The 27974-nt window shown below is 50.9% G+C and overlaps 2 protein-coding genes across 5 annotated transcripts; one reads left to right on the plus strand and one right to left on the minus strand.

The window, feature by feature from the left end:
- Window positions 1-89: 89 nt before the first annotated feature.
- Window positions 90-25969, minus strand: SUPT6H (SPT6 homolog, histone chaperone and transcription elongation factor). Of its 3 annotated transcripts, none has more exons than XM_038157878.1 (37): window positions 25864-25969; window positions 20465-20596; window positions 19861-20013; window positions 19628-19698; window positions 18930-19125; window positions 18159-18243; window positions 17462-17735; window positions 16180-16281; window positions 15819-15932; window positions 15238-15327; window positions 14631-14773; window positions 14240-14391; window positions 13665-13763; window positions 13377-13506; window positions 13125-13275; window positions 12584-12738; window positions 11909-12104; window positions 11565-11704; window positions 11369-11486; window positions 11196-11272; window positions 10932-11067; window positions 10397-10534; window positions 9931-10098; window positions 9137-9264; window positions 7956-8163; window positions 7371-7518; window positions 6990-7132; window positions 6108-6248; window positions 4833-5028; window positions 4470-4708; window positions 4130-4243; window positions 3893-4017; window positions 3322-3434; window positions 2856-2933; window positions 2601-2767; window positions 1256-1437; window positions 90-1110 (listed from the first exon to the last, which is right to left on the minus strand). In XM_038157878.1, the coding sequence occupies exons 2-37, from the start codon at window positions 20571-20573 to the stop codon at window positions 924-926; spliced, it is 5166 nt and encodes a 1721-aa protein (XP_038013806.1). In that variant the 5' UTR covers window positions 20574-20596; window positions 25864-25969; the 3' UTR covers window positions 90-923. The 3 variants fall into 3 exon arrangements, with proteins under 3 accessions (XP_038013806.1, XP_038013805.1, XP_038013807.1); XM_038157877.1 differs by having other exon boundaries at window positions 25711-25902; XM_038157879.1 differs by lacking the exon at window positions 25864-25969 and adding an exon at window positions 24463-24601.
- SDF2 (stromal cell derived factor 2) lies at window positions 25186-27749 on the plus strand. Of its 2 annotated transcripts, none has more exons than XM_038157884.1 (3): window positions 25186-25425; window positions 26235-26431; window positions 26920-27749. In XM_038157884.1, exons 1-3 carry the CDS (start codon window positions 25329-25331, stop codon window positions 27205-27207), a joined length of 582 nt encoding a protein of 193 aa, XP_038013812.1. In that variant the 5' UTR covers window positions 25186-25328; the 3' UTR covers window positions 27208-27749. The 2 variants fall into 2 exon arrangements, with proteins under 2 accessions (XP_038013812.1, XP_038013811.1); XM_038157883.1 differs by lacking the exon at window positions 25186-25425 and adding an exon at window positions 25957-26153.
- Window positions 27750-27974: the final 225 nt, after the last annotated feature.

Consider the following 27974-nt stretch of genomic DNA (forward strand, 5'->3'; position numbering starts at 1 on the left):
GAAGGAGCATCGACTTCCACCAAGCAACTCTGCTCTGAGCAAATCCTAAGAGAAGGGCAGGGTGCAGGCAGAAAAGCTCTGAGCTAGCATTCAGTAAAAACTCTATTTATTCACCCCTCCTGGTTACAGCTGGGCAGGGGAAGCAGGTACAGAGGAGGAGGCCATGCACTCCGGGCTGCTCCAGCCCACGTTCTGTCTCGGGAAAGCTGCTGCAGGCTGGTGCTTTATTTCGCAGTCTGATTAAAAAAAAATAATCGAAACTAAATAAATATTGTTCCAAAAGAAGCCAGAGGAGAGAGCAAGCCTTTGGTACAACAGCTGCATCTCCAGCAAGACCCCGAGCTGCTGTGCTGGACCCCTCCAGACACAGCTGGGGTTGGCACAGGCTCTGCTGAGCCTGCCACGCATGAAAACATGGAGCAAACAACAACAGGAACTTTGTGAGAACTCTGGTTCGTTTGTCACAACCCCCACGACTTTGCTTTGTGGTCTCGGGCCGAGGGGAGGTGACAGTCAGGGTTTGGGAGAATCCAAAGGAAACAGGCTCACTCCAGGGCAATGCACTTTCAGCTCCATTTGCTTCCCAGTCTTTGGGGTGAAAGCAGAGTGCTGTGCATGTACAAGGACAGACTCCTTTGACCTCACGTTTGCTTTGCTAAGTTTCCAAGGTGCCTCAAGACCGGAGCCCAGACCGCAGAGGCCGATGCAGTGTTCCTTTCTATGATATATTTTTCTTATATATAGTATATATTTTAAACCAGCCCTGCCAAGTCTATTCTCTCGCTCAGGTGCACATCACCAAGAGTCATTTCCCACCATCCCACGACGTATAAAACAGGAGTTATGTGTCTAAGGGAAGTCGCTTCCTATCGTTCCCTCTCCTTCCTCGGAGAGAGGAGAGCGGAGGTGTCGGGTGTCAGGTCCTATCGATCCATCTCATCCAGGAGAGGCGTGGCGTCCCCGGCGATGGACATGGGCGTGCTCTCGATCATGGGGCTGGGAGAGGGGCGAGGGGTCAACCTCTGCTTCTGTTTCCTCCGCTCAGCCTCCTTCTCCTGCAGCCACTGCTCGGCCATCTTGCCCCAGTCGATGGCAGCGTGGGTGTTGGTCCTGCAAGGACACGGGGACAACGTGAGACGCGACAAGGAAACTTCCCTGCTCTCCCTCCCTCCCTATGGGGGAAGTAACCCCATCATACTGCTTCCACAAAAGCAATGGAGACAGGACAGGGATAGGAGCACTCAGAGCTACTCACTTTGGCTGCTGCCTCTGCCTGGAGCTGGATGAGGGCTGCGACTGGGACTGGGTGGACTGGGGTGTGGTGTTGGCCTGCAGCTGGTACTGGGGTGTGGTCATGGGCTGGCTGGGAGTAGTGTAGGAGTAGCTGGGGGTCATCAGAGGGGTGGCCACGGGCTGCTGCGCTGGAGTCGTGAACACCTGCGGAGAGCAGAGGCTGTCAGGGGACAGAGGGTGGACCCTGCTAGGCTGGGGGGGTTCTGCACTCCCTGCTCACCCAGGAGGGTGCCCACCCTCACTCTGCATGCCCCCAGCCCTGCTGAGCACGGCACATTTGCTCCCCTGAGGGCTGGGCCAGCACAGCCTGCCCTCCTTGCTCAGCCCGAGGGGAGATGCTGGAGCCAAGCAAAGGCAAGGGGCACAAGAGATGGGGCAAGCCAGCAGCAATGACATCCCGCAGCAGGCACGAAGAACAGATAAATTCTTCCCCTGCAGGCTGCAGAGAAGGTGCAGCAGCTCCCAGGATGGCTCCCTCCCACAACCCAAGCCAGCTGGCTTCTTGTCCCATGAAGAACTTAGTGTCTTTGCCTCCTGGTGTTCACCTCCCTTTTTTTTCAGATGTCTTGATGATTAATACATCGGGTTATCCACAGTCCCTGCCTATCCTTAGCTCAGCATTTACTGTGCCAAACTTCCTGAAAGCCTCCCAAGGTGCTCCAAAGGAGGATCCCTCGTCCCTGCAAGCCTTGTCTTGCAGCATCTCTCTGGGTGCAACAGCTGGGGGTGTTTTTTACACTCAGGCTCCTCAGTCCTTCTGCAGCTGGAATTTGCCTTGGTGCCAGCTGGGAGCTGGCAGAGTGGGCTGGGAGCAGGCACACATCAAGAAAGGCTTCACCATGAGCCAAAACTGTCCAATTCCACCTTACTCCCTGCAAAGCCCCTGGGTGTTGGGTCAGGCTGAGGTGTAGCTCAGAGATTAGCGCTGAGCTGAAAAGCCCTGCAGACTCAGCGCATACCTCCCCAGCTAATCTCCTCCGCTGGCAGCTCACGTTGCCAATTCAGGGGCACAATCAGAAGGTTGTGTGCCCTCACTGCTGGATCCCCCCTCTCCACCCTGCCACATTCCTTGGGGGCCAGAGCAGTTTGCTCCTTGCTCCAAGTGCCCCCGGAGCAGGGCTGCGTTACGTGCCGCATTTCTCCAGTCACGGGAGGCAAAAGGAAACCTGGTTCAAGAATCCAGCCTGTGCAGCACCACGGGAGGGGACAAAACTCGGAACTGGAGACCCCAAGCAATGAGGGATTCCTTAGGCTCCAGTGGTTTGTAGCAGCAAGGAGAAGCCAGCAGAAATTTAAGTGACACCTACGTGGTACGCGCTGCTGCCGCCTCCGCTGCCTCCGTAGCCATACTGGCTGGAGCCCCACTGTGCTGGGGTGGCATTTGGGTTCTGTCCCTGGCCTGTGACAGCAGCAATGGCACTGAACATCTGGGAGGTCATGTTCTGTGGTAGAGCATTCACTGCACGTGTCAGGTCTGCAAGGGAGACACACTGCATTAGGAAAAGTGGAGCCCGGAGGAGCAGCTCACATCCCAGTCCCAGCTGGGAATGGCTTGCACTGACCTGCCAGGTTGATGTTAGCTGGAGTAGCATTAATGGAGGCTGGAGTCCTGGTCCGACTGCTGCTGCTGGGGGTAATACCTGTGTAAAATACCAAGAGGTAGATTCATTCTCCTGGAAGAGCAGCCATCAGTCTGAAACTCAGGATCTGAAGTTGTTCTGGCACCATGGTTTGCTACCAGGGAATGGTGTGTGCTGGATTGTATGGTGGGGCTGACAAAGGAGAGGAAAGGGACTGGTCCAGACTTTGCTGCACGGCCCACCTGATGAAAGATTAACTCTCAGGAGAGCTCTGAGTGGGTCGGTGCATGGAGCCAAACAGTTCAAGCATTGCTCAGAAACTTCCCACACACAGAAAAATCCTAGGACACATTTTTGGGACAAGGAGGATGGAACTGTCCTTTAATAACTGTCCCTGATATTGTGTGATAAACAAACAGCTGAGGCACTGAAGTTTTAGGCTGCTCACCTGGAACAGGGTCCTGATAATGATCCTTAAACCATCGGAAAAGTCCATTCACAGTAGGGAAGACTTGGCCCCGGTAGCGGAATCCCTCTGGAGTCACTGTCACATACTCTATCCTGGGAGAGCAGGGACAGCATGAGACATCACAGGCCGTGTCAGCCACTCACTGACAGGCCACACTCAGAACAGGCATGCACTAAAACCACAGGGAACAGCTGTACTGATAATGAACAGACAGATCCACCCAAGGCACTTTATCTTCAAACTGCCCAGCCTTTCCATGAAAAATCTGCCTTTCCATGAAAAACCCATCCTTCCCTGCCTACACTCCCACAACCCCCACAGCACAGGGCAGAGCTGCTCGTGGCAGCCAGATGGTTAAGAAACATGGGAGTCTCCTGGGTGAGGTTTACTGCTAGAATTGGGTCCTCCACTGTCAGGAGGCCAAATCCTGGCAAAGAGGAGGCGTGATTTACAGGGATTCTTACAGAGCTGGAAGAAAAACCGGCAGCAGTCAGCCGAGGTTTGGTAGTGGCAGTACTCAGTGCAGATGCTGGGCTTTCCTCTCACTTACCTTGGTTTGCCTCGAGGCTGATATCCCAAGAGGAATTTACCAGGTAGGTCTTTACAGGCACTAATAAAGTATGGAATAAATGTTGGCTTCTCTTTCTTGGTCTTTATCAGCAGCTCTTCCAGCTTCTAATCAGAGAGAGAAAGAAGATAAATGCTCCAGGGGAGCCCACATTTTCAGCAGCACACAGAGCCCATGGATATCTTCCTAAGAAGTTACCACATCCTGGGATTGTCTCACCTTCTTGTCTCCACCATTGCAGTCCTGATAGTATTTGTGATTCAACAGGTCTCTGGCAAAAGAAGCCATTGGCTGGACATAACGAGCAACAATTTCATCCAGGTCTTCAAACTCCTTTGAACAAACACATTTAAAGAGGTGTTTAGGGTGTATTTGGTCATACACTCTGCACAGCCAGGCTTGAGGGGAAAAAAAAAAAGAGACAAGTATTGTCTAAGGATCCAGAGAGTATATTGGAAGTTACTCTCCAAGAGTGTGAAAGCACTACAAGGACAGAAGGGCTGTGCCAACCTGTAAAGTAAGTCCTTTCCCTTCCCAGGCATGCTCTGCAGGGCTTTACCTCTGTGTTAATCCAGAGCATGGAGCCCAGGCTGAAGGCATTCTCCTTGCCCTCCTCCCGGACATCCACGTGCTGGTAAATGCCATCGTTGACCTTCCAGGTGACAGTCAGATGGTTCTCCCCTTTGCTGCTCGGCCGGATAATCACATCCCCTTGGTCCATGGTCTCCATCATCTTCTCTGCTTGCTTGAAGCTGATGTTGTGGAATGATGGGTGAGCAATTACCCTCTTGATGTACGCTGGGGAACAAAGGGAACGTTCAGCCTTCCAAGAGGAATGCGAGTGTATCTCATTGTGCTGATTGTCCTGAAGCAGCCTGGGAAGGTTGGAATTATAAGGGAGAGAGAAATTAAGAGAACTCACTCGTCCTCTGCTGCTTTCTTTTCATGTCTTCTTCCTGTTTGTGATCCGCTGCCTCGGAGTCGAAGTCGTAGTAGGTGTCTTTGGGCAGCTTCCACTCGTTGTTCTTGTCCATCAGGTCTGAGGTCCTGCAGGTCAGGTCTGCACTGAACTTCTCAATGTCAATCTTCATGATGCGGCAGTGGACGGTCATTCCCACCTGCAGAGGAGGTGCAGGCCAAGGTGAGCAGCAGGTTTGGCTGATACACCAGAATCCCTGTGCTACAGGACAATCCACGTGGGACCTGCTGACACTGAGGAGGTACAAATCACCTCAGCCACTTCAGACTGATACAACCTTTAAAAGTGATGTTTCTACACAAACCGGAGATCAAATGATCCTAAAAATTACCAGATTCAAAAGAGATTAAGAGGAAAATGGGCAGCTCTCCAGCACATCTATTACCCACACCACACAGAAAACTGCATGTCTGGAGGGTGAGGACAATCACCTTTTCTATTTCAAATATCTTTCACAATGGGAGCAGCAAAACTGGACCTCAAGATGTGCAAGAAAGCAGTTATATGTGTGTGTGTGTGTTTATTCAGAAGCAGACACCCAAAGGACTGCTCTAATAAAATGTGAGGCAGAAAATCCCCCCACAAAAACTGCAATGTCTTAGTTCAGTTAACCATGATGAAGTTAATTAATAACTCTTTAAAGAAATGCTGAGACCTCTGAGCTTACAGGATTATCCATCACCTGCATGGCCTATTGGGGACCCCAAAGGACAGCAAAGATGTTAAACCACTATTTTATGTGATAAAAAGGTGTTATTCCATTTCTTTAAGAACTCTGTCCTGAGCAGGGCCAGTAACTCTCATGACCTCCACAAATTAATGGAGAGGGAAGAAAAAGCTGTAAGAGGGAAAATGACCCTTGCCTGCCCAAAAGCAGTTCTGTGAACGCTTTAGAAAGCCAGAAACAAAGGGCAGCTCTGCATTAGAATGCCTTCTGGTCTCCTAAACCCAGACTCCAGCCAGACAACAATAAATCCTCCTGCAGCACAACGTGTTAACTGATTAACAGGGTCCCACCAGCTGCCAAGGGAGATTTGCACTGTGGGACAAGGACACTAACCAGAACCTGAACTTCCTGCTGATTTAAAGTCCTTACATGAAAATAAGGTAGGAAAAGTCATTTAAGAACAGTGTTATTAACCAAACTCTGAGTCTTTGGTATTGGCTCCAGGTTCTTCCAACTCACACTGGGAGTGTGAAAATCCACTGCTTTCATACCTTCACCCTTTCTTCTGGCCTCTTGACCACCTTGTCACTTAGAAATTTTGTTGGGATGAAGCCAGCAACACCATTATCCAGACGTGTCTTCACTCCAATGGCCTGACCTGGGCAGGAGCCGCTGTCAAAATGGTTCCAAACCTTGAGCAAGGCAAAAGTAAATAAATCATTCAGCATGGAAACAAAATAGCCCCAGCAGTTCATACTCAAAACAAGTCCAAAAGCTGTGTCAGCAAAGCGGCGCAGCCAGAACAGACTTGTGGAAGGGCAGGGGACAGAAGACTTCAACAAATGCTACCCAGTAATGCAATCTTCCTCCTCCAGTTCTGCTCAGCTTATGGGACATTGCAACCAGGAAGGTCAGAACATTTTTAGACCCTGATCACCAGCCTGTAGCCAGGGCTGGTCTCTAATGAACACTAAAGGGGTTTAAAGTCACAGATTACCCAGGCTGGAATTCACAGTGTTTAGAAGGGACCTAAAGTACAGCTGCATTAAGCAGCAGGTGGTCCAGATAAGTTCTTAAAATTGAGAAGGTGGCAGAGCCTTCTGTTCTCAGTGTCACAGGCAATTTCTCTGCATAAAACACAATCCCAGACCACAAACAAGAACGCTTTACGTGTCTGCAAAGAACTGGTCAGCTTAGCCTCAGGTCCATTTCACTCTAAAAGCCATAATGTAGCCACAAAAGACTTGTCAAATCTATACTGAGGCAATTAGTCAGAAGTGCAACAGATTTTATTTACAGCCAAAGGCCGCATCAGGTTGGGATCCTGGGGCACTGCAGACACAATCTTGGCTCTGATTTCTTGTCTCCCAAGAACCCTACACAACACTCCTGCTGATAGCAGGCCCCTGACAAGGCAGGAGAAGCAGCCCCACCTCACTGAGCTCTGGGAAGTTGTCCTGCTGGCAGAAGGGGCACTGCCAAAGGCCAGTTTCATCATTCCGTATCGCCTGGTCGTAGCTCTCTCCCTGTGGGCGCCTGTGGGCAATCCCAGTCACATTGCAGATGATCATTTTACCTGTGGGGTGATGGCAGACGGGAAGGAAAGAATGAAAAACTGCAGAGCTGGGCACTTCCCTGCATCTAAGGCTGTTATTCATGCATGAAGGTGTTAGGAGGTCACCCAAGTACGTGAAAAGCTGCTTCACACTCCACCACAGCACTGCCCCAGCATCACACTCACTAAGATCCCTTTGCCCCACACATCCTGTGTCAACTCAGGAGGACAGAAAGCAGGGATCTGAACAGGGATGTACCTATGTAAAACGTCTCTGGAGTTTCTTTGGTCAGCATATTGAAGACCTCCTCTGTGTTGGGAGAACGGTACGGGGTTCTCAGGTCCTTGTATCTGCAGCTTAGCTCAGCTCGAATGTCATACAAAGTGATGTGCTTGTCACCATAGCCCTGTGTGGGATTCAGAGGTTATAAAGGCATGAGCAGCAGGAAGAAGGTCAGTAGGGAATCCAGTGTAAGTTTTGGAAGAACTCAAGCAAATTATGAAACAGCAAATTTAAAAAAGGGGAACGCAGCAGGTACCAACAAACGGTGAAACTTGGTCACAGGATGTTGAGGAGGTCAAAAGGACAAACATATTTAGAAAAAACTTCCAGGGAGAAGAGCTTAAATGGTTAATTACTGTTCCCTGCCCCACGTGTACTTTCTGCAAGCATTTACTGCATGCCATTGTCAGACACTGACTGCTCATTGTGGCCATTTATACATTTTATGACAGCACAGCTAATGCCCAGCTCCCAAAAAGGATAAAGCAATAAAACATGAGAATCTCAGCTGGGCTGCAGAGCTTCCCCTGTGTTTCTCAGCACCAGGAACCCCCAGTGCACCTGTCTTTCCAGTTCTTCAGCAAAGGCATCGAGATCCAGGTCTTTCAGGCGCTCGGGGTTTTCCAGGATCTCCTCCAGAGCTCCGGCAGGATTTGCATCCTCAGCTGACTCATCGTATTCCAGGGCATCCACTGCCATTTTCCTGGCCCATTCATAGGTTTCAGGATGGACCCTAGAGCCATCTAGGACTTCAATGTAGGAATCAGTGCTGAAACAAAACCAATGTTCAGATCAGGGCTCTGAGCTGTTCCTGCAGCTCAATGATCAAGCACACTGCTGTGCAGCACTGCTGCCCTCCATGGAACAAAGTACTCCAAAAAGGACACTGAATTATTCATTGCTAAACCAACAGGAGACAAGGCAAGACCTGGCAAACTCCAGTCTGCAGCTCCAAAGCCAGGTATTTTGGATGCTGGGTGAACCACAGCTGCTCCATGAGCTCACAGCTCTCTGCAGTTTCTCTCCTCACATAAATTCAGTGTTGCCAAAGAGCTGCTTGGATGTGCTACACTTTACCCCCAGCAGCTCTGGGATTTGTATCCTGCAAGAATCAAGGGATCTAGCAGGGCTGGATGACTTGGTGTAGGGATTCAGGCAGGTGTTCTTTCTCACATTGCTTTTCAAAGGCAAAAAACCCTGGCGAAAGCATGTTTCTAGTAAGTGACCCTTCGTGCAAAGCAGTCAGTCAGGTTCAGAAACAAGGTTACAGCTGTCCTCAAAATACCTCTTGTGCAGTTACAAGCAACTTAATGCTCTATAAACTTCCCAGTATTGCTGCTGGTTTAAGAAGAAGCCAAATGGCTGAGCCATTTCTCAACTTTGAAACTTTAGAAAAATAAAATACTGTTGGAAGGACGGGGCAGACACTAAGCTGAAGTGCCCATGGGTTACTGATGACTCCGTGACAACTATTTTAGGAAACAATTGGTTTTAGTTTAGTTCCTCTTAACCACAAAGACTCCTTCACACCAGGACAAGCCATATAATTAATTTCCTGCAGTTCACACTGCTGCTGTGCAAGGTTCAGCTGCCCATAAGAATCAGATTAATAACCAGAAATACCTGAACTTGGCCTGAAGTCAGAGGGGCCACACAGAAACTCAGGGAAGCTCACTGTGTCACCCTTGTCACCCACACTGACCCCACACCCCCTAGGACACCAAATACAACCCAATACCCACCTATCACCCAGTGATGCTGTGTCAATTTTGATGAAGCCAGCACAGTTGATAAACACTTTGGGTCCCATGTGACACATCGTAACCAGCTGGGTCCTGTTCTCCAGACGGGTGTTGTTTTGTTTTAAGATCTGCAGAGAGGGGCAAGAATAAAAACCTTGAGGGAGGCAAGAGTATAAACCCTGCTATTCAAACATAAGATTGGCCACAGAGGTTGTGGACATTCTCTCCCTGGAACTGCTCAAGGCCAGGCTGGATGGGGCTCTGAGTAACCTGCTTTAGTGGAAGATGTCTGTGGCCATGACCAGGGGTTAGAATTAAATGATCTTTAAGGCCCCTTCCAACCCAAATTGTTTTTGTCTGGGAAAAAAGCAGAGGATTCACACAGCACACTGCAGTGTTTAAAGCATCTGACACACGCCCATCACAACTCTTAAGCTGCTGCTCCCTGCCAGTGTCTCAACATTGTGTGAAAGATGATGATTCCACATCATCACGGCTCCAACTCTCAGGAAAAGCGTTGGCTTCTTGCCTCGTGTTTTCTACACTGTGGAGGTGTCTCGACACTCTGACAGCACATCCATTCCTGTGGGTTTGGGAGCTGGCTGGGATTGATGGATCTGCTGAGCTGTTTGTGTCTCTCAAGGACACAAGTCCACGTGTAGCTCTGGGGCGAGGCACAGCGAGGTAAAAACACATCAACAGAGCTGTCAGCTGCACGTGGCACACGGACCCTGACTCACTCCTGAGCACTCACAGGTGCTGCTGATGTGCTGCTTTTGCAGAAGCCTCCTTACCTTCAGCAGGTGAGTGCCTTTGCGTGGTCCCAGGCCACACACGTACTGCAGCAGAGCCTGGCTGTGGGGGTGAGCAATGGCCCTGTTCACATCCACCCCCACCTCGTTCACGCGGTTGATGAATTCGCAGTAGAGCGCGTTCAGCAGCTCCTCCTTCACCACGTGCTCCTGGCAGAGAGAAGAGGCGTTAGCCCTGGAAAAGATGGGTCTGTGCAACCCTCTGCCACCAGCCAAACACAACACACTGGCGCCCAGGAGCTGTGTTGCACCTCAGCTACCCCTGAGAACAGCCTGAAGGCTGATGAGAAAGAAGCAGAAAAAAAAAAAGGAAGGTGCTGTGTAGAATATGGCACTGAACAGGCAGAACTTGCACAAGTTTAACCTGGAAACCTTTTCTTTGAAAGCAAACCCTCACAGGCTGCTTTCTATTGCAGAGAAGGATCTTTCCAGCCCAAGGAAAATTTACCTGCAGAGGGTGAAGTTTCAGGCAGAGAATATCCTCATCAGAGCTGCAGACCTGGGCAAACTCAATGAGGGGGTCCTGGATGCGGCGAGCGAGGGACACGGCCTGGCGCAGCAGAGGGGGGTAATCCCGGAATTCATTCTGCAACAGGACACAGAACCAGGGAAAACCCTCGTGGTGCTTTCACACTTTGCACCACAAGCAGCAAAGACACATCAGACAGGGACTGCAGCAAGGAAGCACTTGGTGCTCACGGCAAAGAAAGCTGAGGTCAAAGGCTCCCAGGAGCTCTTATGCAATTAGTAATGGAACAATCTCACTAATTTCCAACTACATCAATATCCACTTTGTGCATCTGCTGGTGCTGATCTCTTCAGGGAAGCCCAAGATGTTTTGCCTTGATCCAAAGATCAGTACGTGACTGTCCAGATGGATCATATGAGACAGAGGATGATGCAAGGCCAGCATAACAAATGGAGGATGACACAGCACGAATGAGCAACAGACTTAAGGAGAGCTGGAGTAGCAGAAGGTTCACCTCAGACTTCTTGCTGTTCATGTAGAGGATGGCCAGTTCATTGTCCACCAGCTCCACTCCAATTGAGGACAGTTGCTGCCCTTGGTCCAGCTCATGAACAATTCTCTTTACATCTTCCATCAGCATCTGAGCATCCCTAGGGAGAGACAGCCAAGGGGACTGAGGGGAGAACATAGAGCTGGTTCCTGGAAACACTGAAATGTAGACAGGCACAAGGAAAGGACTGCAAAGAGACTGGCAAGTGGAAGCAGCACAAAGACTGACCTGTTCTCGCCTGCAATTGTCACCACGTGAGGCTTCTTGTTCAGGAGGAATTTTTTCAATGTTTCAATATCCTGGGCCTGGAAAGCAAAGTAGAAAATCAGCACAGAAAAGCTAGAGGGTTTCTGTTCTGAGCTACCTACATTCATCTCAGTGACAGCTGCACCAAGGCTCACCTTCTTTTCCCTCTCCTCCTCACGCCAGGCATTCCTTCTCTTTGTGAAATGTGGCAGTCGGAGGAAATCTGTCACCTCACCCTCTCCATTAACGAGGGCACAAAACACAGGGTGGTCCCTGTCAAACAGAGATCACTCAGACATGGACGACTGCCAAAGCCGGACATGCATCCAGACACCATTCCCTCCCTCCTACCTGGCTGATGAAAAGGCAATGCCCAGCACCCGGATCCCCTTCCCTTGGTTCTCATCCATGAAATCATCGTCTTCCTCCACCTGCTGATCTGGCCTGTATGCAGCAACCTTCAGCCAGTTGTACAGTTTGCGGCTGCAAGCCTGGGAGAGCAGAGAAAGGACAAAGAGGAGTGAGAAAATCCACTGCAGGGGCCTGGCATAACCCTCCTCTGGAGGAGAAGTTGAACCAGACTCAATCCCTGCCACCTCCTCCTCCCCAAGAACTTGTGTATGAGCTGTCAGCAGCTATCCCCAGAACACTGCAGGGCTGCCAGTGTTTGCAAGCCCAGCTCTGCCTCATCTCACCTTGAGGACATACTCCTTGGCCTCCACTAGGAGCTTGTTCTTTAATTCTTTGGCCATCTGCACGTAGAGGAACTGGTTGAGGGAGCGCTCGATGGCCATGGTGCGCTGCCGGTTCCACTCCTGCACCTGGTGGCTGAACTCATCCCGGTAATAGAACTGCTTGATTTCCTCAAAGTACGTCTGGTCACTGCCATAACTGCAACAAAGGAGAAGAAGAGATACAGAAAGGCTCCGGACACCTGCATGGACCCATTACTGGCAGATTCCTGCACAACTCAGATTCAGGTAGCTGCTTGGAAAAACTAGGGAAGAGCCAACCCTCCCATCCAACGCTGCTTCACCTGCTGAAGTGATGCTGAGGACAGATCACAGCCATACTACACAGTGTGGCCACTCAGATGTGCAGGGAAGGAACTAAGCTGCTTGGGAAACAAACATCATCTGCAAACATCCCAAGGTTTCAGAGTTTGCTTTCAAGTGAGTAAGACAGATGTCTGCTAAAGTTCTCAATAAGGTGATAAAAAAAGCAAGACCCTGAGAAGCCGCTTGACTTTGAGGTGCAGGAAACTACCAGGCCATGACTTTAGGAAGTAATTTGGGTTACAGAGGTGCTCAAAGAGCACTGCATGAATAAGCTCTGCCAAGTCAGGGATGGCACAGCCAGTGGGAACTCACCCCTCCACTCCTTTCATGTCAATGCTGATATCTATGGTGAGCAGTGCCTCGTCCTCTGCCAGGCTCATTTTCAGGAACTGGTCATCTCTCAGCTCCTTCACAGGCTTGTTCTTCATGTATTTAAAGGAATAGGCATAGTGGGCTTCATCAATATCCTGGGAAAGAGGAGAGACAGTCAGCATGCACACAGGGCACTCATGAAGAAAGATCCTTCTGTAAGCCACAGCAGACAATGGTTTTTATTCAATATCCCCTCAGCCCTATGCCTGCCAGTCTGCATTTCCTTCCCCAGCAGGACACAGTGGAATTGCTTCCCAGTCCCAGAGAAACAGAGACTGTTTCAATAACTGAAGGCAACATCTCATCTGGTAAAATGCTGAGACTAAAAATGCAGCACACTGCTGAGCTGGGCTCTGCAACAGCCCAGCTCAGTGCTGCTCTGAGATTTATTCAGTTACCACTGACATGGGAGAACAAGCATTTGTATGTTATTTAGATCCTTCCCTGAAGTGACCCACAGAGTCAGAGCGCTCTTCCATACCTTCTTCCCCTTTTTGGTTGGTGAAATGTTGATTTTAGCTCGTTCTTGGAAAGTCTGTCTCAGGACCTGTCTGACCAAGGGCTCCCTGGCGATCTGCAAAGCCACCATGTACCGAGCTCCTTCCAGCACTGCCTCTGGGCTTGGGAATTGACTGCAGGCAAAATGGCAACGGGAAGCCTTAGAAGAATGTCCCCAGATCCTCTCACTTGTGTTACATCCACAGGAACTCCACAGAGACACCCCCACACTGACCTACACACGTAATCCTTGGCCAGCTCCAGGGGCTCTGCAGGGAACTGCTCTGTCTCGTGACGCTGGTAACTGTCTCGGAGATTCTCTCCAAACTGCTCAGGTGTCAGACCAAATTTCTTAGCCAAGCCATCTGGTAAAACAAAAACAAACAAAAAGCAATGAGGACAAGGGTATTGTAGCTAATAGTGAGCAAAACCACCAGTCTTCCTTCCACAGGTGAGTCACAGCACCCTGCAGAGCATGTGGGCCAGGCCACTGCACGCTCAGCAGGACAGGGCAGAGCCTTACCCAGCCCAGCTGCCTGGCAGATGGTGTACATATCCCTTCGGGAAGCCTGCTTCAGCTCAGGCCCCTTCTGCTCATCATCCTCTGCATCCTCCCCTTCACCTGGAGGAAAGATACATTAGAGAGGCATCCAGACAGCTGGAGTGTGTCAGAAGCACAATAAAGAGATTAAACACAACCTACACTGTGCAACAGAGCCCTTAAATCCCACAAAGGCATCTCAAAGGTAACAGTGGCCTTAAAATTATTCCGGGCTGGAAAAAGACCCTGGAAACACTATCTTCAGTGTCACTCTTGCAGTTTTAACAGGAATATCTCTGGGTTGCACATTAGAACACACATCAAGTTTGCTGATGCCATCCCTGTCACAAGGGGTGGCATTCATATTTCACTGGAAAGCACCTTGTGTGGCAAACCTTAAACATTTTCAAAAGTGCCTGAAAGACCTGGAACTAACTTGAGATAGAATGACCAGCAGAGATGCACTGTGCATTTCACTAAACTTTCTTCCTATTCTTTCAAACCAGGATTTTCAAGCAGCCCACAAGGAGAAAACTATCAAATGTGGGGAGACAAACCTTCCTCTTCTTCACCATCCTCCCGGATACGCTTTTGCTTTTTGCGAGCAGCCTTGGCAGCATTCTGCATCTTGGGGATGTCTCTGCCATAGTACAGCAGGAAGTGATTGTACACGTCCTTCAGCTCATCCATGGACTGCACGTCCTTCAGCCTACAGAAAGCCAGCATGTTACACCCTGCCTGCAGCTAGGTCATGCTCAAAACACTCAAGGAACCTGCTCTGACTAAGGTCAGGCAGAAGAGGAGCCCTTGGATTTATCTCCCAAAAGAATTTTAAGTATTTCTCATGATTGGCTTTGTGGGTGCCCTGCAGTGGCCGGAGTGCCTGTGCTGTTTGGGTAAGTCAATGGGCATTTTAAGTCATTTTGGAATGGAGTCCTGGCACCCTACCTCTCCATGTCAGTAGTATCCAGGGCTCTTATTCCATCAGCCAAGGGCTTGTCTGGGTCAGCAGAGATCTGCTCATACTGGTAGGCCTGCATCTTCTCAAACAGTCGAGTCAGGTTCTGCTTGCGGATCTTCAGCTGGGTCCACTGACACAGGAACAAAAGAATTCCAGTGAAACACCCCATTGCAGCATGTTACCTGTCTCCTCCCATCCCAAACAGGGACTCCCAGGATTTTGGGATGTTTGTCATCTAAAATGATCATTAAAATCTTGATCCACAGCCAGAGCCGAATGTGACATGAGGCAGGTCTCATCTCAGAGATGTATTACAATAACAGAACAAACCCAAAATTCAGGTTTGGATCTGATAGCAGAGAAGCAACCTGCACTGCTGGCAGGAAATGTCACTACACAAAAGGAACTCGGTGAAGGAGAAGTATTTTTTGGAACCTTATTTTGTCAGATATCCCTTTACCACCATACAACAGCAAAAATGCAAAAAAACATGGGTAAAAGCCCCAAGCATGGCCAAAACAAACTGCTGGAAGTATCAGGCTAGGTAGGAGGACAAATGCTGATGGGAGAACCAGAAATGAAAACATTCCTCACCTTCTCGTCCCACTGCCAGACCCTCCACAGGTCGTTGATGTGCAGCTCTGGCTCCACATACTCCTTTCTGTAGAAGGCGATGAATGGGACCTGGGTCAGAAATGAGACTCTGTCAGAAATCAGCCCTGTGCAGGGGACTGGGCTGTTCCTGGCAGCCAGGAGCCCAGACAGAGTTCCTGCTCCATGTGGGACAACAAACTAATGAGGCAGCTCTTACTCCACCAAAGAATACACCACACAGGCCAAAATACTTCTGCAACACCAGGGAACACCTCAGAGAACAGACTGGATGGACCAAGCAAGGCTCAAGAGAAATTCCCCCACCTCATTCGGCCTCAATTTGTCCACAATCAGGGAAAGACAATGACAGCAGCTCTGTCAAACAGCCCTTGAAAACCTGCATTGCCACAGCTCACATAAAATGAGTTGCAGTTCCCAATGGAGCATCATTTCATCACAGGAGAGGCAACCAGGGATGGTATCTCAGCCCCTTCTGTGTGCCCTAAACGTTTCCAGTAGCCCTGCTAATCCTATCAGGAAAAGGAGACACACCTTGGTAATGAAGAAAAGTTGCAAATTACCTCAAAATGCTGATTTCTCATGAAATTCAGGGCTTCTTTAATCTTCTGGATGGTGCTGGGCCCCTTGCGGCCGAAGCTGCTGGCTTGTCCACGGTCAAGGTAGTCAGAAGTTTCCTGAAAAAGAAATACATTGTGTTCACTCTGCTCCTGAGCTGAACCCCTAAAAGAGCAGTCCCAGGTTAAGGCTGAGAAATTGTGGTTCTTTCAACTTTTTTTTTGTTCCTTTTTACTCTGTTTCGTGGATGCAAAAATGAAGGCACACATGTGAAATGACCCGCTCAAAACCAGAAATGAAAGTGGGACAGGGCACCACACTCCTATCAGCAGACCCCTGGAACAAGCCCCAGGCACAGTTCTTTACCTGCAAGGAGATGGTGGGCGTTGCAAAGGCATTCCTATAAATCCAGTCAGCTTCCTCCTCCAGCTCATCATCTTCAGCACTCTTCACTGGGATGGATCTCAGCTGGGAAGAGAAAACACCATGAGCACAGGCACGTGCAACACCAGGGCTGGCACTGCCATGTTTCCAAGAAGCCTGGAAATTATTGTTTTGAGCTACAGGTTACCTCTGGGGACCCCCACCTACGGGGTGCCAAGGATATCACTTCAATGTCTGCACCTTCTGAGCACACAGGAAACTGCATCAGCTTTACACTAGATAAAGGCAGCTACAATCCTGTCAAAGGCTTGTGGAAAGGCCTGCAATGGTGCAAAGTCTGCTGTGAAAATCACGTGAGGATATCTCCACTTCCCACCAGACACCCAAATTTTCTGCAGTTACATCCTCTGCTCCAATCTATCTGTGCCTTGCTACCACTTTCGTTGCTGCAGCCACAGAGTAACAAAAAGCAGCTCCAAGGCCTCTGAGGGCACTCAGTCACAGCCACTTCTCTTTCAGAGGTGCTGCTCTAATCACCACTGACATCCATGAAGATGACAATGTGTGTGAACAGGCCACCTACAGCCACCATGACAGACAGAATTCCTTCTGTGACACAGACTGCCATGGGGAAAAAAGGCCCTTGGGAAAACTGACATCTCATTTCACAGAGAAAGGTAAAAAATCTCTGCATGAAATTACACTAACATACACTAAAGGGAGATGGATTTTACAGTGAAAATCTGAATATATCATAAAATTAAGACAAAAACATGAGATACCAGAAGGATTCCTCACAGCACGAACAGCACTTTGTACTAAGAGCAGTGTAAGTCTTATCACCTTGAGTAAAGTTGGTTCCAGCAGTTATGTGTTGGCTGGCATACAGGTAAGCTAGAAACCTCCCCGTGTCTTCTCTGGCACTGCATCTCACTCTCCATATATCCAGCTCAAGGGATTCCTAACATCACCCAGCACAAAGCCATCTCAGCAGAGCCCAAGCCCTGCACTTCAGCAGTGCAACACTGGCACCCAGTGGCCACAGGGAAGCTGTGACTGGAGCTAAACCGAGATTGCCACAGGTACAACAGCTCCCATGTCACTGACACTTCTGAATGCAGTTTCAGCCTGTACATTTGACAGGTAAGCTCGTCAAAGTGGGAAAAAGAGATTCCAAAATCCATCCAGCAGCTTGCCAGCCTGCAGGTCCAAGCCTGGGAGCCCAAATGCTTTCTGCCAGGAGAGCTGCAGCCCCGTGCCTCACCTGGAACCTCTCAGGCATGTCTGTCATGCGGATCTCGTTGTCCTGGTCTGTGAGGTGGCTGCTCTCCAGCTCACTGGGCTCGTACATCTCGAAGATGCTGCGGCGGCTGACGCGCTTCTTGGCCGTCTTCTTGGGCCGCACGCGCGTCTCGCCTTCCGTCTCCTCATCCTCGTACTCGTACTCCTCCTCCATCTCCTCGTCGTACTCGTTGTACTTCTCAAACTCATCGTAGTCAAAGTCCACACCAAAGATTTCCTGGGCTTCCTGCAAAGCACTGGAAAGCAAAAAAAGAAACAAACAAAACCCCCCCCTGTTGTTCAGCCCCACAGTGCAGTTCACAGAACACCTTCACAGCCACACAGACGAGCCAGGGGCACTGGCTAAGCTTCAGTTTTCCATCCAGGCTAAAAAATCATGGACAAGTACAAACTCTGAGCTCTACTGCAAATATTTCTCATAAGGGCTTGGTTTTGGTATCCCTTTAAAAAAATCCAGGGGAAAAAGGAAAAAAAAAACTGAAGGAGCCACACACTTCAGCAATCACACACTAAAAGCTCTGTGTCTAAATTTATCAGGTTTCTTCTGGGAAAAAGACCAGCAGTACCCAACCACAAGCTGAATCACTCTGCAGTTGCAAGATCCAAATAAGTTGAGCACTATTTTCAGGGCTCCCTGCCAATTTCCAATCAATACTTACGCATCTGTGTATCCTGGAAGCTTCTTTCTCCATTTTGGCTTCTTCAGAGGTTGTCCATCATCATCCACAATGAAGTCATCAATGTCTGGACATTGAGAAACAATTCAGTGGTCAGGGAAGTCACATATAGAACTGGTACCTCTGACAAAGCTCAGCCAAGGCAACTATGAGCCTCCACCACAGGCTTAGGCTGCTGCTGGCTGTCTGACTGCCCATACCCCCACAGCATCTCCTACACCAATCTCACACAGTCCAGGAGCCTGAACCACAGTAACAAGCTGGAACAAACTTCCAGACAAACTTCCAGGCAAAGCCATCTGAGCTGCAGCTCAGTGCACTGAAAATACAGTCAGGAAAGGCCTGGCTGCTTTGGACAGTAAAAAGAATTCTTGAAACTTTTTTGGTAAGGTAGCAGCACTGTGAGGCTGATGCTGAAGAGGGGTAGGGCAGGCATGCACTGTGCTGTGAGGCACTAAACATTGCCTTGAGTGCCTTCCTCTGAAGCATTTTCATTTTTGAGGCAGCTTAGAGGAGGTGTTCAGGACCTCAGCACACATAATGTGCTCCTGCACAAAGTGGTTCAGACAGACAAACTAAAACTGTCACCCAGAAATGTTTAATTCTATGGACTGTACTAATCAGAACAATAAGAGCTTCACCATGACAGGGTCACAGCCTTTTGGATACTTCTAGTTCAGAGAAAGTCTGAATTTCATTCCTGTGCTTTAATCCTAGGACAAACATTGGATGTAAATGACCATCCACACTCACCAGATTCATCTTCCTCCTCCTCCTCTTCCTCTTCCTGTGGAGCAACAGGAGCTTCCACAGCTTCCCCTCCTTCCTCGCCTTCACCATCCTGAAAGATTTCCTCAGCGATGGCTTCCTTCTCGTGTTCTTCCTTTCCATAATCTTCTGCTTCATCGTCCTCATCATCAGACATTTTTCGCACACGCCTGAATTTTTGCTGCAAGGACAATTCCTTGTTAGTGCTCACGATCCCTGGCTCAGCACTGCACTTGCTCTGCAGGCACCTGGGAGGGAGCAGGATGGAGCCCAGGCACACAGGGGAGAGGAGCCACCCCCTCGGGAGCTGTGTCACTTGCATGCTGTCACCACCAGCGCTGGCCTGGCTGATGTGACTCTAATGTTTCAGAAAGAGCTTTAGAGCCCATAACAGCCTGTGCTGACCTTGAGGTTAGCACCACACAGGGATGGAAGATGAGACTGTCCTGAAGAGGTGGAAAGGGAGGAGCACAGCAGACTTTAGGCACCAGAAAAGTGTTTTGCAAACTCTGGGAAGCCAGGTCCCAGTTGCTTGGGCAGGGAGAGATCCTGCTTCCTTCGAGCACTCAGTTCTCCCTTTCCAAGAGGGCAGGAGCTGATGTGAGGCACTGTCTGCTCATGCCAGGCTGGAGCCCACCCTCCCCTGTGCTAAAACACGCCAGCAGCATGGGAACACAACTCACTCTTTTGACTTTAACGCCCAAGTTTTCTTCAATGAGGTCAAAGTCATCATCCTCCAGGCGGTCATCAAAAGCTAGAGAAGACAGCAGAGCTAAGTTACACTCTCTCTTTCCTAATCTGGGAATGCACTCACCCAAAAGGGTACAGCTTACCCAGCTCACACAGACCAGGGCAGAGGGTGCTCTCTGCCAGCATTACCCCGTGCCCTGCTAGTACCAATCACCACAAAACTTACTGCGCTTTCTCTTTTTGTGGCCCACGTCATCCTCGGAGTCTCCAGAGTCACTGGCTTCCTCCTCCTCTTCCTCATCATCATCATCGTTAATGAATCCTTTCAGGTTTCCCTGCTCATCCTGATCATCGAGGTTCAGCTCCTCCTCTTCCTCATCTGGGATGGAGAGCAGCACGTGTTAGACACTTACTGGTTATCCACTGGGGCCTGTGCAAGCAGCATCTTCCCCTACACCATCTACACAGAGTTTTAAATGAACACTTCTACTGACACAGAACCCAGCCAGCTGCTCCTGCCAGATCCCCACTTCTTGTCTCGTGCTCTCTCTGCAGAGGGAACAGGTGGAGTGGTCACACTGGGAGAATTCCTCTGCTTTTACCATTTACTATCAAACTGTGCGACTGCAAGTCCCCCGAGGATGAAGCAGCGTATTTTTATTGCCAATTATAAATACCACTTGGAGCACTTGGAGGAAGGGAAGCACTCAAACAGCTGAGATCATTGACTACAGATGGCCCTGCTGTTACAGCACAGTTACTGCTCCATCTGCAGAGCCACAGAATGCAGAATAGAACAGCAATGAACACAGACAATTCAGCAAACTCACCGTCCTCATCTTCCTCTACAAACTTCTTGGTTACTCTGGGTACAACCTCCCCATCCTGGTTGTACTCCTCCTCTGACTCCTCTGCTTCGCTCTCCACAAAGTCAGACATGGCTGCAACGTCTCACACAGCAGCTGGGGAAAGAGGAAACATCCCTGGCATCAGCTGAGCAAGCAGAACACAAGCACTTCCCCCTTCAGGTTTTGGAGAGAAGGCAGCTAAAGCAAGAAGGGTTTCAAATTAGCTACAGGGGCCCTGAATTACCCCGTGTCCGCCCTGCCTGGACATCCCTGTCACCAGAGATTAGGCAGCAGCCAAGAGCTGCCAGCTCCTGCCAGCCCGTGTCTGGGTGAGGAGGGCAGGAGCTGTCACAGCAACACCCGTGGCTGCTGCGGCTGGAAGGTGCACACAGCCAGAGCCTCCATCCCTCCCACGCGCTGGGAAGGCTCCCACTGATGCTGCACAGTGTCAGGCACACAAACCAATTAGGATCTTAATATGATTAATCCTCACTCAGTTAACGAAGCCAGGGTGACCCTGGAAAGGGCCTTGATTGAGCCACGATCGCTGGCTGTAACTCCTCAGAGGCCACAGAGCAAACTGGAGAGGGGTCTGGGGGTCCCGGGCTGGGCCGGGGGGTTTGTGGCTGCCCACAAACAGAGCCACAGCCAGGAGGTTCCATGCCCAGAGCCTCCGTCCAGAGTTGAGGAAGCAACAAGGAAACTACAAAACCAGCGTGTTTTTTATATCCAGAAGCTTTTGTTTGATGCTTTTCCCAATTGGGGTTTCTGGACACAACATAAATCAAGCTTGGCACAAAGGAAAGTGTTTGCCAAGTTGTGTCTCTCTGAGCCTGCCACTTCTGGTGGTTACAAACTCATTGATATTTTTGAAATTTTCAAAGGAAGTTTTTTTTACCTCCCTTTTACATACGTCAAAACAACTTAACCTTGCAAGAGTCAGCTATGAGGAAAACCAAATGAACTCCTCAAATGGCTGAGAGGATGAAAATGCCAGCCCAGGAAGAAGTACAGGCCTTTGGGAAGGAGCAGTACAAAAAGCAGTTCAGAGGTGTCAGATCTAAAGCCAAAAGCTCCATGTTAAATTACATCTGGTGTAATTAAACACACAAACATGCAAAAACAGCAGAGGAAAAAAAGAAGAGAAAAGAATTCCATATGGCAGGGAATGATATCTAAACAAACATGCTTTAGAACATTCCCATAATTATTTCCCCACTGCAAACAACCCACTGAAGGAAATCAGTCCCATCCAGGACAACCTGATCAAGGCTTTGCTATGATACTTCTCGTGTGCAGGATTTCTTGTTCTGCCCCAAGAGCCACACATCTGCTGCACAAACACAACAACCCGGAGAAAAACAGGGACTGAGTGCTCAGTTAGAGTTAAAAGGTCCAAGGCTGATCTTGGATGATCTTTTAAGTCTTAAAATACGAGCAGCTCCGAAGGAACGTGTCATCCGTATCTCATTAAAGAAAACCCACAACAAAGATGAGGGGAAGACCTCTGCCAGATTTCAGACACGAGTGGAGAGAGCAGCTCATAGTCCTTGGCTGCAGAATATGTGGCTGTGGCCAATTTCTTTGCAGGATGCTCCAGACCAGCAGAAATCACAGCAGGCCAAGGCTACTGCTCTGCATCCAGCCAGAACGTGGCTGCTCTGGTTCAGTGTGGGATCCCCATCCTCATGAGGACACTTCAGAAGTTAAACACTTGTATGTAAGCATCCCTCTCAGAAATACCACCTCAGAGGGCAGCACTGATGCCAGCTAAATGTGTGTTCCCGATGCAAATGGCACTGATGAATCATGTGAGTGCACAATACAGAAACAGGGATTATGTTTACCAGCCTGTGTATGAATATTCTGTCAACTTCACACTTTCTCACCAATCCTCCTGCTCCAGGTATTCACCAGGGTGTATCAACATACACAAACCTGCAGGCTGAGTGGCTTCTCCTAGAGCATTTCCAAGTCTAATAACCTCGTTTATCTCCTGCCCATGATCAATACACAAACCCACCTCGTCAAAGCACCACCCCCAATTTCACCGTTCTCTGCCAGTGAAGTGTTTAACTCACTATTCCAACTTTCTTCCTCATCACTTGCTCTAAAATTTCCCAGCAATTTTACTCCATGTCAATTCAAATTTGTCTGGACACAGGGAACAAATAGGACTCAAGAAAACCATCTTATTTAATGATCCAGCCAAGCAGGTTCCACACGAGCCAACCACCCACAAACCCAGGTGCTTTCAGCTCCAGCAGAATTCACCTCAGGACAGCAGGGATGTCACTTAGCATGGAAAAGAGATGCAATATATTAAATCAAATATTGATTAAAGATGCCTCCTTCTGTGCCAGGGAGGCCTTATTTTGAAACAAATAAGCCAGGGAAGTGGGCAGAGGTGCAGAGGCAGAACTTGGTGTGGTCACACAGGGAGAGAGCTGAGGAGGGTTTAAAGACTCTGGACCAAGGAGTGCTGGGCTAGCCCGGCTGTTTTGATCAGGAGTGTCTGCACTTTGCTCAGCTCCAGGGCACAGTGGCACTGATCCAGAGTCCACAAGCTCCTTTTAACTGGGACCGTTGAGTTCTGATCAGGGCAGGACCAAGATGGACATGGGCTGCAGACCCTGTGAGGTGAGGCAGGGCCTTGACAACAAATGCTGCTTCGCGAGAGCCTGAGGATATCAGAAATCATTCACACATCCAGCTACCTGCTGGCTACTCAGACACTGGGAATAGAAAAGTCCCTCAAGAGCTTCACCTGAGCAGGTGTGGGGTGAGAGGAAGCAGAAACACCTGACACTGTCCCAGCTACAGGGATGCCACCTAAGGCAGGAGGCCTCACTGGTGTCCAGAGAATAACCAAGCAGTGTCCTCAGAGCAAGATATATTTATCATTCAGCAATCCACCTCAGGACAGCAGTGTGAATACACAAACCAACAAAGCCAGGTGCTCACCTTGGCTTCAGGACAGCATGGGTGCAGCAAAGACAGCCCTTGACTTCTCCCCACCCTTTGTGGAAGAAACTACATCAATTCCACATTAACACTTGTTTTGTGTTTTTTTTTGTTTTTTTTTTTTTTTTGAGGGGAGAGTGCTTGGGCAGGGATGGTTCTAACCTCTGTCACTTCATGATTCAACTCACACTCCATTTAGGATCACACAGATCCAGGGAACCACACTGCCAAAGCCACCACTGAACATCAGCTCTCGTGGCCACATTTCAAAGGGTCAAACTGCAGAGGATTCAGAAAGCTCTGTGAGGATAAGAGAGCTGAGGAACTGGGCTCAAAATGCAGAGGCTAAGGAAGCCAAATCTATTAATTTTGCCAATTAAATTCTCATGAAATTAATTTTAGCACAGTCCAAGTACATCCACAGGAGTTCAAGACTGACAACAAATGTCTGACTGGGAAAAACCCAAATGAATTGCAAAGATAACAGCTCTCTTTTACCTCCCTGAAGCTCTCAGTGAATTTCTCAGTTAAACCAATATCAGTATTCTTAAAATAAAATTAAAAAAAAAAAAAAGGCAAGCCATGGTTGACCTGGAATGGGTGGATTTAACACCAATAACTAAGCAATGATCTTCAGGCTGTGTTCCACCACAAAACTCAGACGAAATCATTTTAGCATCTTTTGATTTGAAGCTTATGAGCCTAACAGAAACACCCCTGTGAAGCACTGCAAGGCACTCACACCACGAGAAACTACCCTAACAGGCACCTCAATGCTGAGCTCTTCCTCACAGGCATTTCTTGGTATCCACATGGACTTGTGATGGCCACTGGGGCCTGCCAGCCCTGACATCGGCAATCTATCATTTTATATTTAGCTTTTACAGCTGTTTTGCAGATTTCTGAAGTCTGCATCTAAACCCGACACTCCCGCCCTGCTCAGTGGGAGGAACACAGGGGGAAGTGATGACTGGGGAAAGTCCAGGCAGCCACCACAGCTCAGGAACTTCCCATACCTGCTTTGTTGGTTTTAATGCTCCTGCTGGTCCCACCAGCCCCGATGCTATCAGGTGGCAGCACGTCCTGTGGCAGGGTGACACATTTAATAGCACCTTGTGTAAAAGAGCACTTCCGCCTGTTTATTTTAGCCCTGCTGCATCACAATTTCCTGTCAGAAACAGAAAACTGATGCTCCCTCCTCGCTTTCTCTGACCTGCCCATGACTTCATGCACCTGGATCATATCTCCTGTCAGCAAGCTTCTCCCCTAAGGTGAGGACACGAAGGCTCTGTTGGCCCAAAAACCTGCTCTGCTCCTGCCCCTGCGTTTTGCAGCACTCCCTTTTTGGGATGGTCTAACCAGAATTGCCAGGACACAAACTACCAACGGTTTACTCAGCAGCATAACAATGTTTTCTATTTCATTCCCTCCTCCTTTAAAGTAACTTCAAAATATCCCTCTTAGGCTACCATGGGGTGTTGAAGCAGTTTTAAAAGAAACAATTGTTGAGACACCCTCTGCTCTTCCCTGAATAAGAGCTGATGTAGAGCCAATTTTGTGATGTTTGTTACCTTCCTTACACCTTCTGCCATATCTCATTTACCACACTAGCACTCCCACCCGGTGTTATCTGGTCTCTGCGACTCCTACAATTTAGTTATCCTAAACAATTTAAGAGTAACCTTCCTTCTCCACATCATCGTATTCAGGAAAAACAAACAAACAAAAAAAGCAGCAGAGATGACCGTGAAGCTCCACAACAACCTCGCTCTCCTATGAGCACCAATCGTTTGCCACCTTTCAGTCATTTATTAAACCGAAAAGGGCTTTCCCAGGCCCTCGGCTTTTCAGGGAGCGCCTCGCCAGAAGTTTGGAAAGCCTAATGCGGTGGTCTGGGAATCACCCCTGCGGAGCAGAGATCCGGGAACCACACCTACAGCGCAGGGAGCTCCAGGACCACCAGTGTGCCAGGAACGAAGGTCAGACCCTTTTCCCCACTCCAAGAAAAGCATCCCGCGGCTCCCCACGCCACCGCCTCACACCCACAGCTCTTCCCACCGCGCCGGCGCTACCCCGCGGCCCCGGCCCCGCTGCAGCGGCGCTGCGGCACCTCCCGGCCCCGGGGGAGCCACCCTCGACCCCGGCCACCGCCGGGCCTCCTCCCGCCGCCCCGGGAGGCTCCTGCAGCCGCCGGCCCCACCCACGGCCACCACCGGGGCCGCTTCACCCCCGCACCGGGGCCCGCGGCGCAGCCCGACACCAACCTCGGGCACGTCCCTGCCGCCCCCACCGGGGCTCGGAGCCGCCGCGGCGCCGGGCCGGGTGTGACGCCCCGGCCGGGACAAACGCGGGTGCGCCGTTCCCCCGGTAAGGAAGCCTCGTTCACCGCCGCCCTGCCGGGCCCGGCGCGGCCTTACCCGAGGGGCCGAGGGAAAATGGAGGCGGCGGCGGGCGGCGAGCGCGGGGGGCGGAGCGGCAGAGCCGCGACCTCGCGGCGGGCGGAGCGGCCGCGCTTCCGCTTCCTGCGGGATGGAGGCGGCGCGGCGGCCGCCGCTGCTCCCGCTGCTGCTGCTGCCGCTGCTGGCGGCGGCGCTGGGCGCGGCGGGGCGCGGCGACCCCGGGCCCGTCACCTGCGGCTCCGTGGTGAAGCTGCTCAACGTGCGGCACAACGTGCGGCTGCACTCGCACGATGTGCGCTACGGCTCCGGTAACGGCGCGCCCCCCCCCCTCCCCCGGGCTCCCGCGGTGGGCTGAGCTGGGTGTGATGGCGGTTCTCGCTCCTCCGCAGGCAGCGGGCAGCAGTCGGTGACCGGGGTGTCGGCGGCGGATGACGGGAACAGCTACTGGCGGGTGCGGGGCCGCACGGCCGCCGTGTGCCAGCGGGGCACGCCGGTGCGCTGCGGGCAGGCCATCCGCCTCACGCACCTGGGCACCGGCCGCAACCTGCACAGCCACCGCTTCGCCTCGCCGCTCTCCGGGAACCAGGTACCGGCCGGCCATCACCAGCCCGGGCCCCCGGGCTCGGTGTGTTTCCCTGGGCCTGCAGTGTCACTCGGCTCCTGGCGGGTGCCCTGATTCCTTTCTGGGTTTGTCCTGTCCCTACCCATCCCACCTGGGGTCCCCTCGTGCCCCAGGTTACTGCCAGCCCCACCTTATTCCCCAGTCAGTCTCCTCGGTTCTCCCAACCAGATCCCCCGTATGTCTACTAGCATTTCCTAATTCCTGGCCCCAGATGTGTCCCCCGTGTCCCCACCAGTCCCACCTTGTTCCCCAGCTCAGGCTGGGTCCCTGCCAGCACTGCCTTGTTCCCTGGTCCCAGCTGGGTCCCTGCCAGTCCCACCTTGCTCCCCCCTCCTTCCCAACTCCCCAGTGCCCTGCCAGTGCCTGAATCCCCTCAAAGTCCTAACAGAGCCTTTATCTCAACCCTCCCCTTTTTCCATCCCGGCCCCAAACGAGCTGTTCTTCACCCCCAGGAGGTGAGTGCGTTCGGGGAGGCCGGCGAGGGCGACTACCTGGACGACTGGACAGTGGTGTGCAGTGGGACCTACTGGGTGCGGGACGACGAGGTGCGCTTCCAGCACGCCTCCACCGACGTCTTCCTCTCGGTGACCGGGGAGCAGTACGGGCGGCCCATCCACGGGCAGAAGGAGGTGCACGGCATGGCCGCCTCCAGCCAGAATAACTACTGGAAGGTGATGGAGGGCATCTTCATGCAGCCCAGCGAGGCCTTCCAAATGGAGCAGCACCACGCCGAGCTGTGAGGGACAGACAGACTGATGCTGAGCTTCTGGGCGCTGCCCTGCTGTGTTTGGGACTGCTGAGCCCATGGGATGGCTCCTGTCCCCACCCTGGGACTGACACACACCATTGACACACACCGCTGACACAGGGCCCCACCACAAGCAGATCCCAATGTCCTGAATTCAAAATGGAGCAGATTCCATTGTCCCAAATCTGACACTAAACAGATCCCAGCGTCCAGACCTGACCCAAAGCAGCTCCCAACATCCTAAAACCACTACAAAGCAGATCCCAATGCCCAGACCTGACCCACAACAGAGCCCAACATCCTAGATCAGCACAAAGCAGGTCCGAACATCCCAAATTAGCACAAAGCCAAGCCCAGCATCCAGACCTGACCCAAAACAAATTCCCAAGCTCCCACCCTGTCCCTTTGCAGCCCACTCTGTCCAAGGACCTTGCCCTTAAAGGACTGCTGTCCCTGGGAGCTGTACCCTTGCTGTACCCCAAACGGTTCCTCATGCCCTGCGAGGACCTGGGGCCATAAAAGTGCTGAACTCTGCCCTGTAGTGTGGTTGTTTATGTGGGGGATGCAGGGGACGTCTGGCACTGGGGGCCAGACCTGGTGTCATCTGCACATGCCCCATCCCAGTGCCAGACCTGGTGTCACTCCCCTTGCTCCTCACTCCATTTCAGTGCTGGACCTGCTGCCACCCCCTTCACTCCATCCCAGTGCCAAACCCAGGGCCAGACCCGGTGTCACTCCTCTCCCATCCTGGTGCCACCC

Source organism: Motacilla alba, chromosome 19 (assembly GCF_015832195.1).
Source record: "Motacilla alba alba isolate MOTALB_02 chromosome 19, Motacilla_alba_V1.0_pri, whole genome shotgun sequence".
NCBI lineage: Eukaryota > Metazoa > Chordata > Aves > Passeriformes > Motacillidae > Motacilla > Motacilla alba.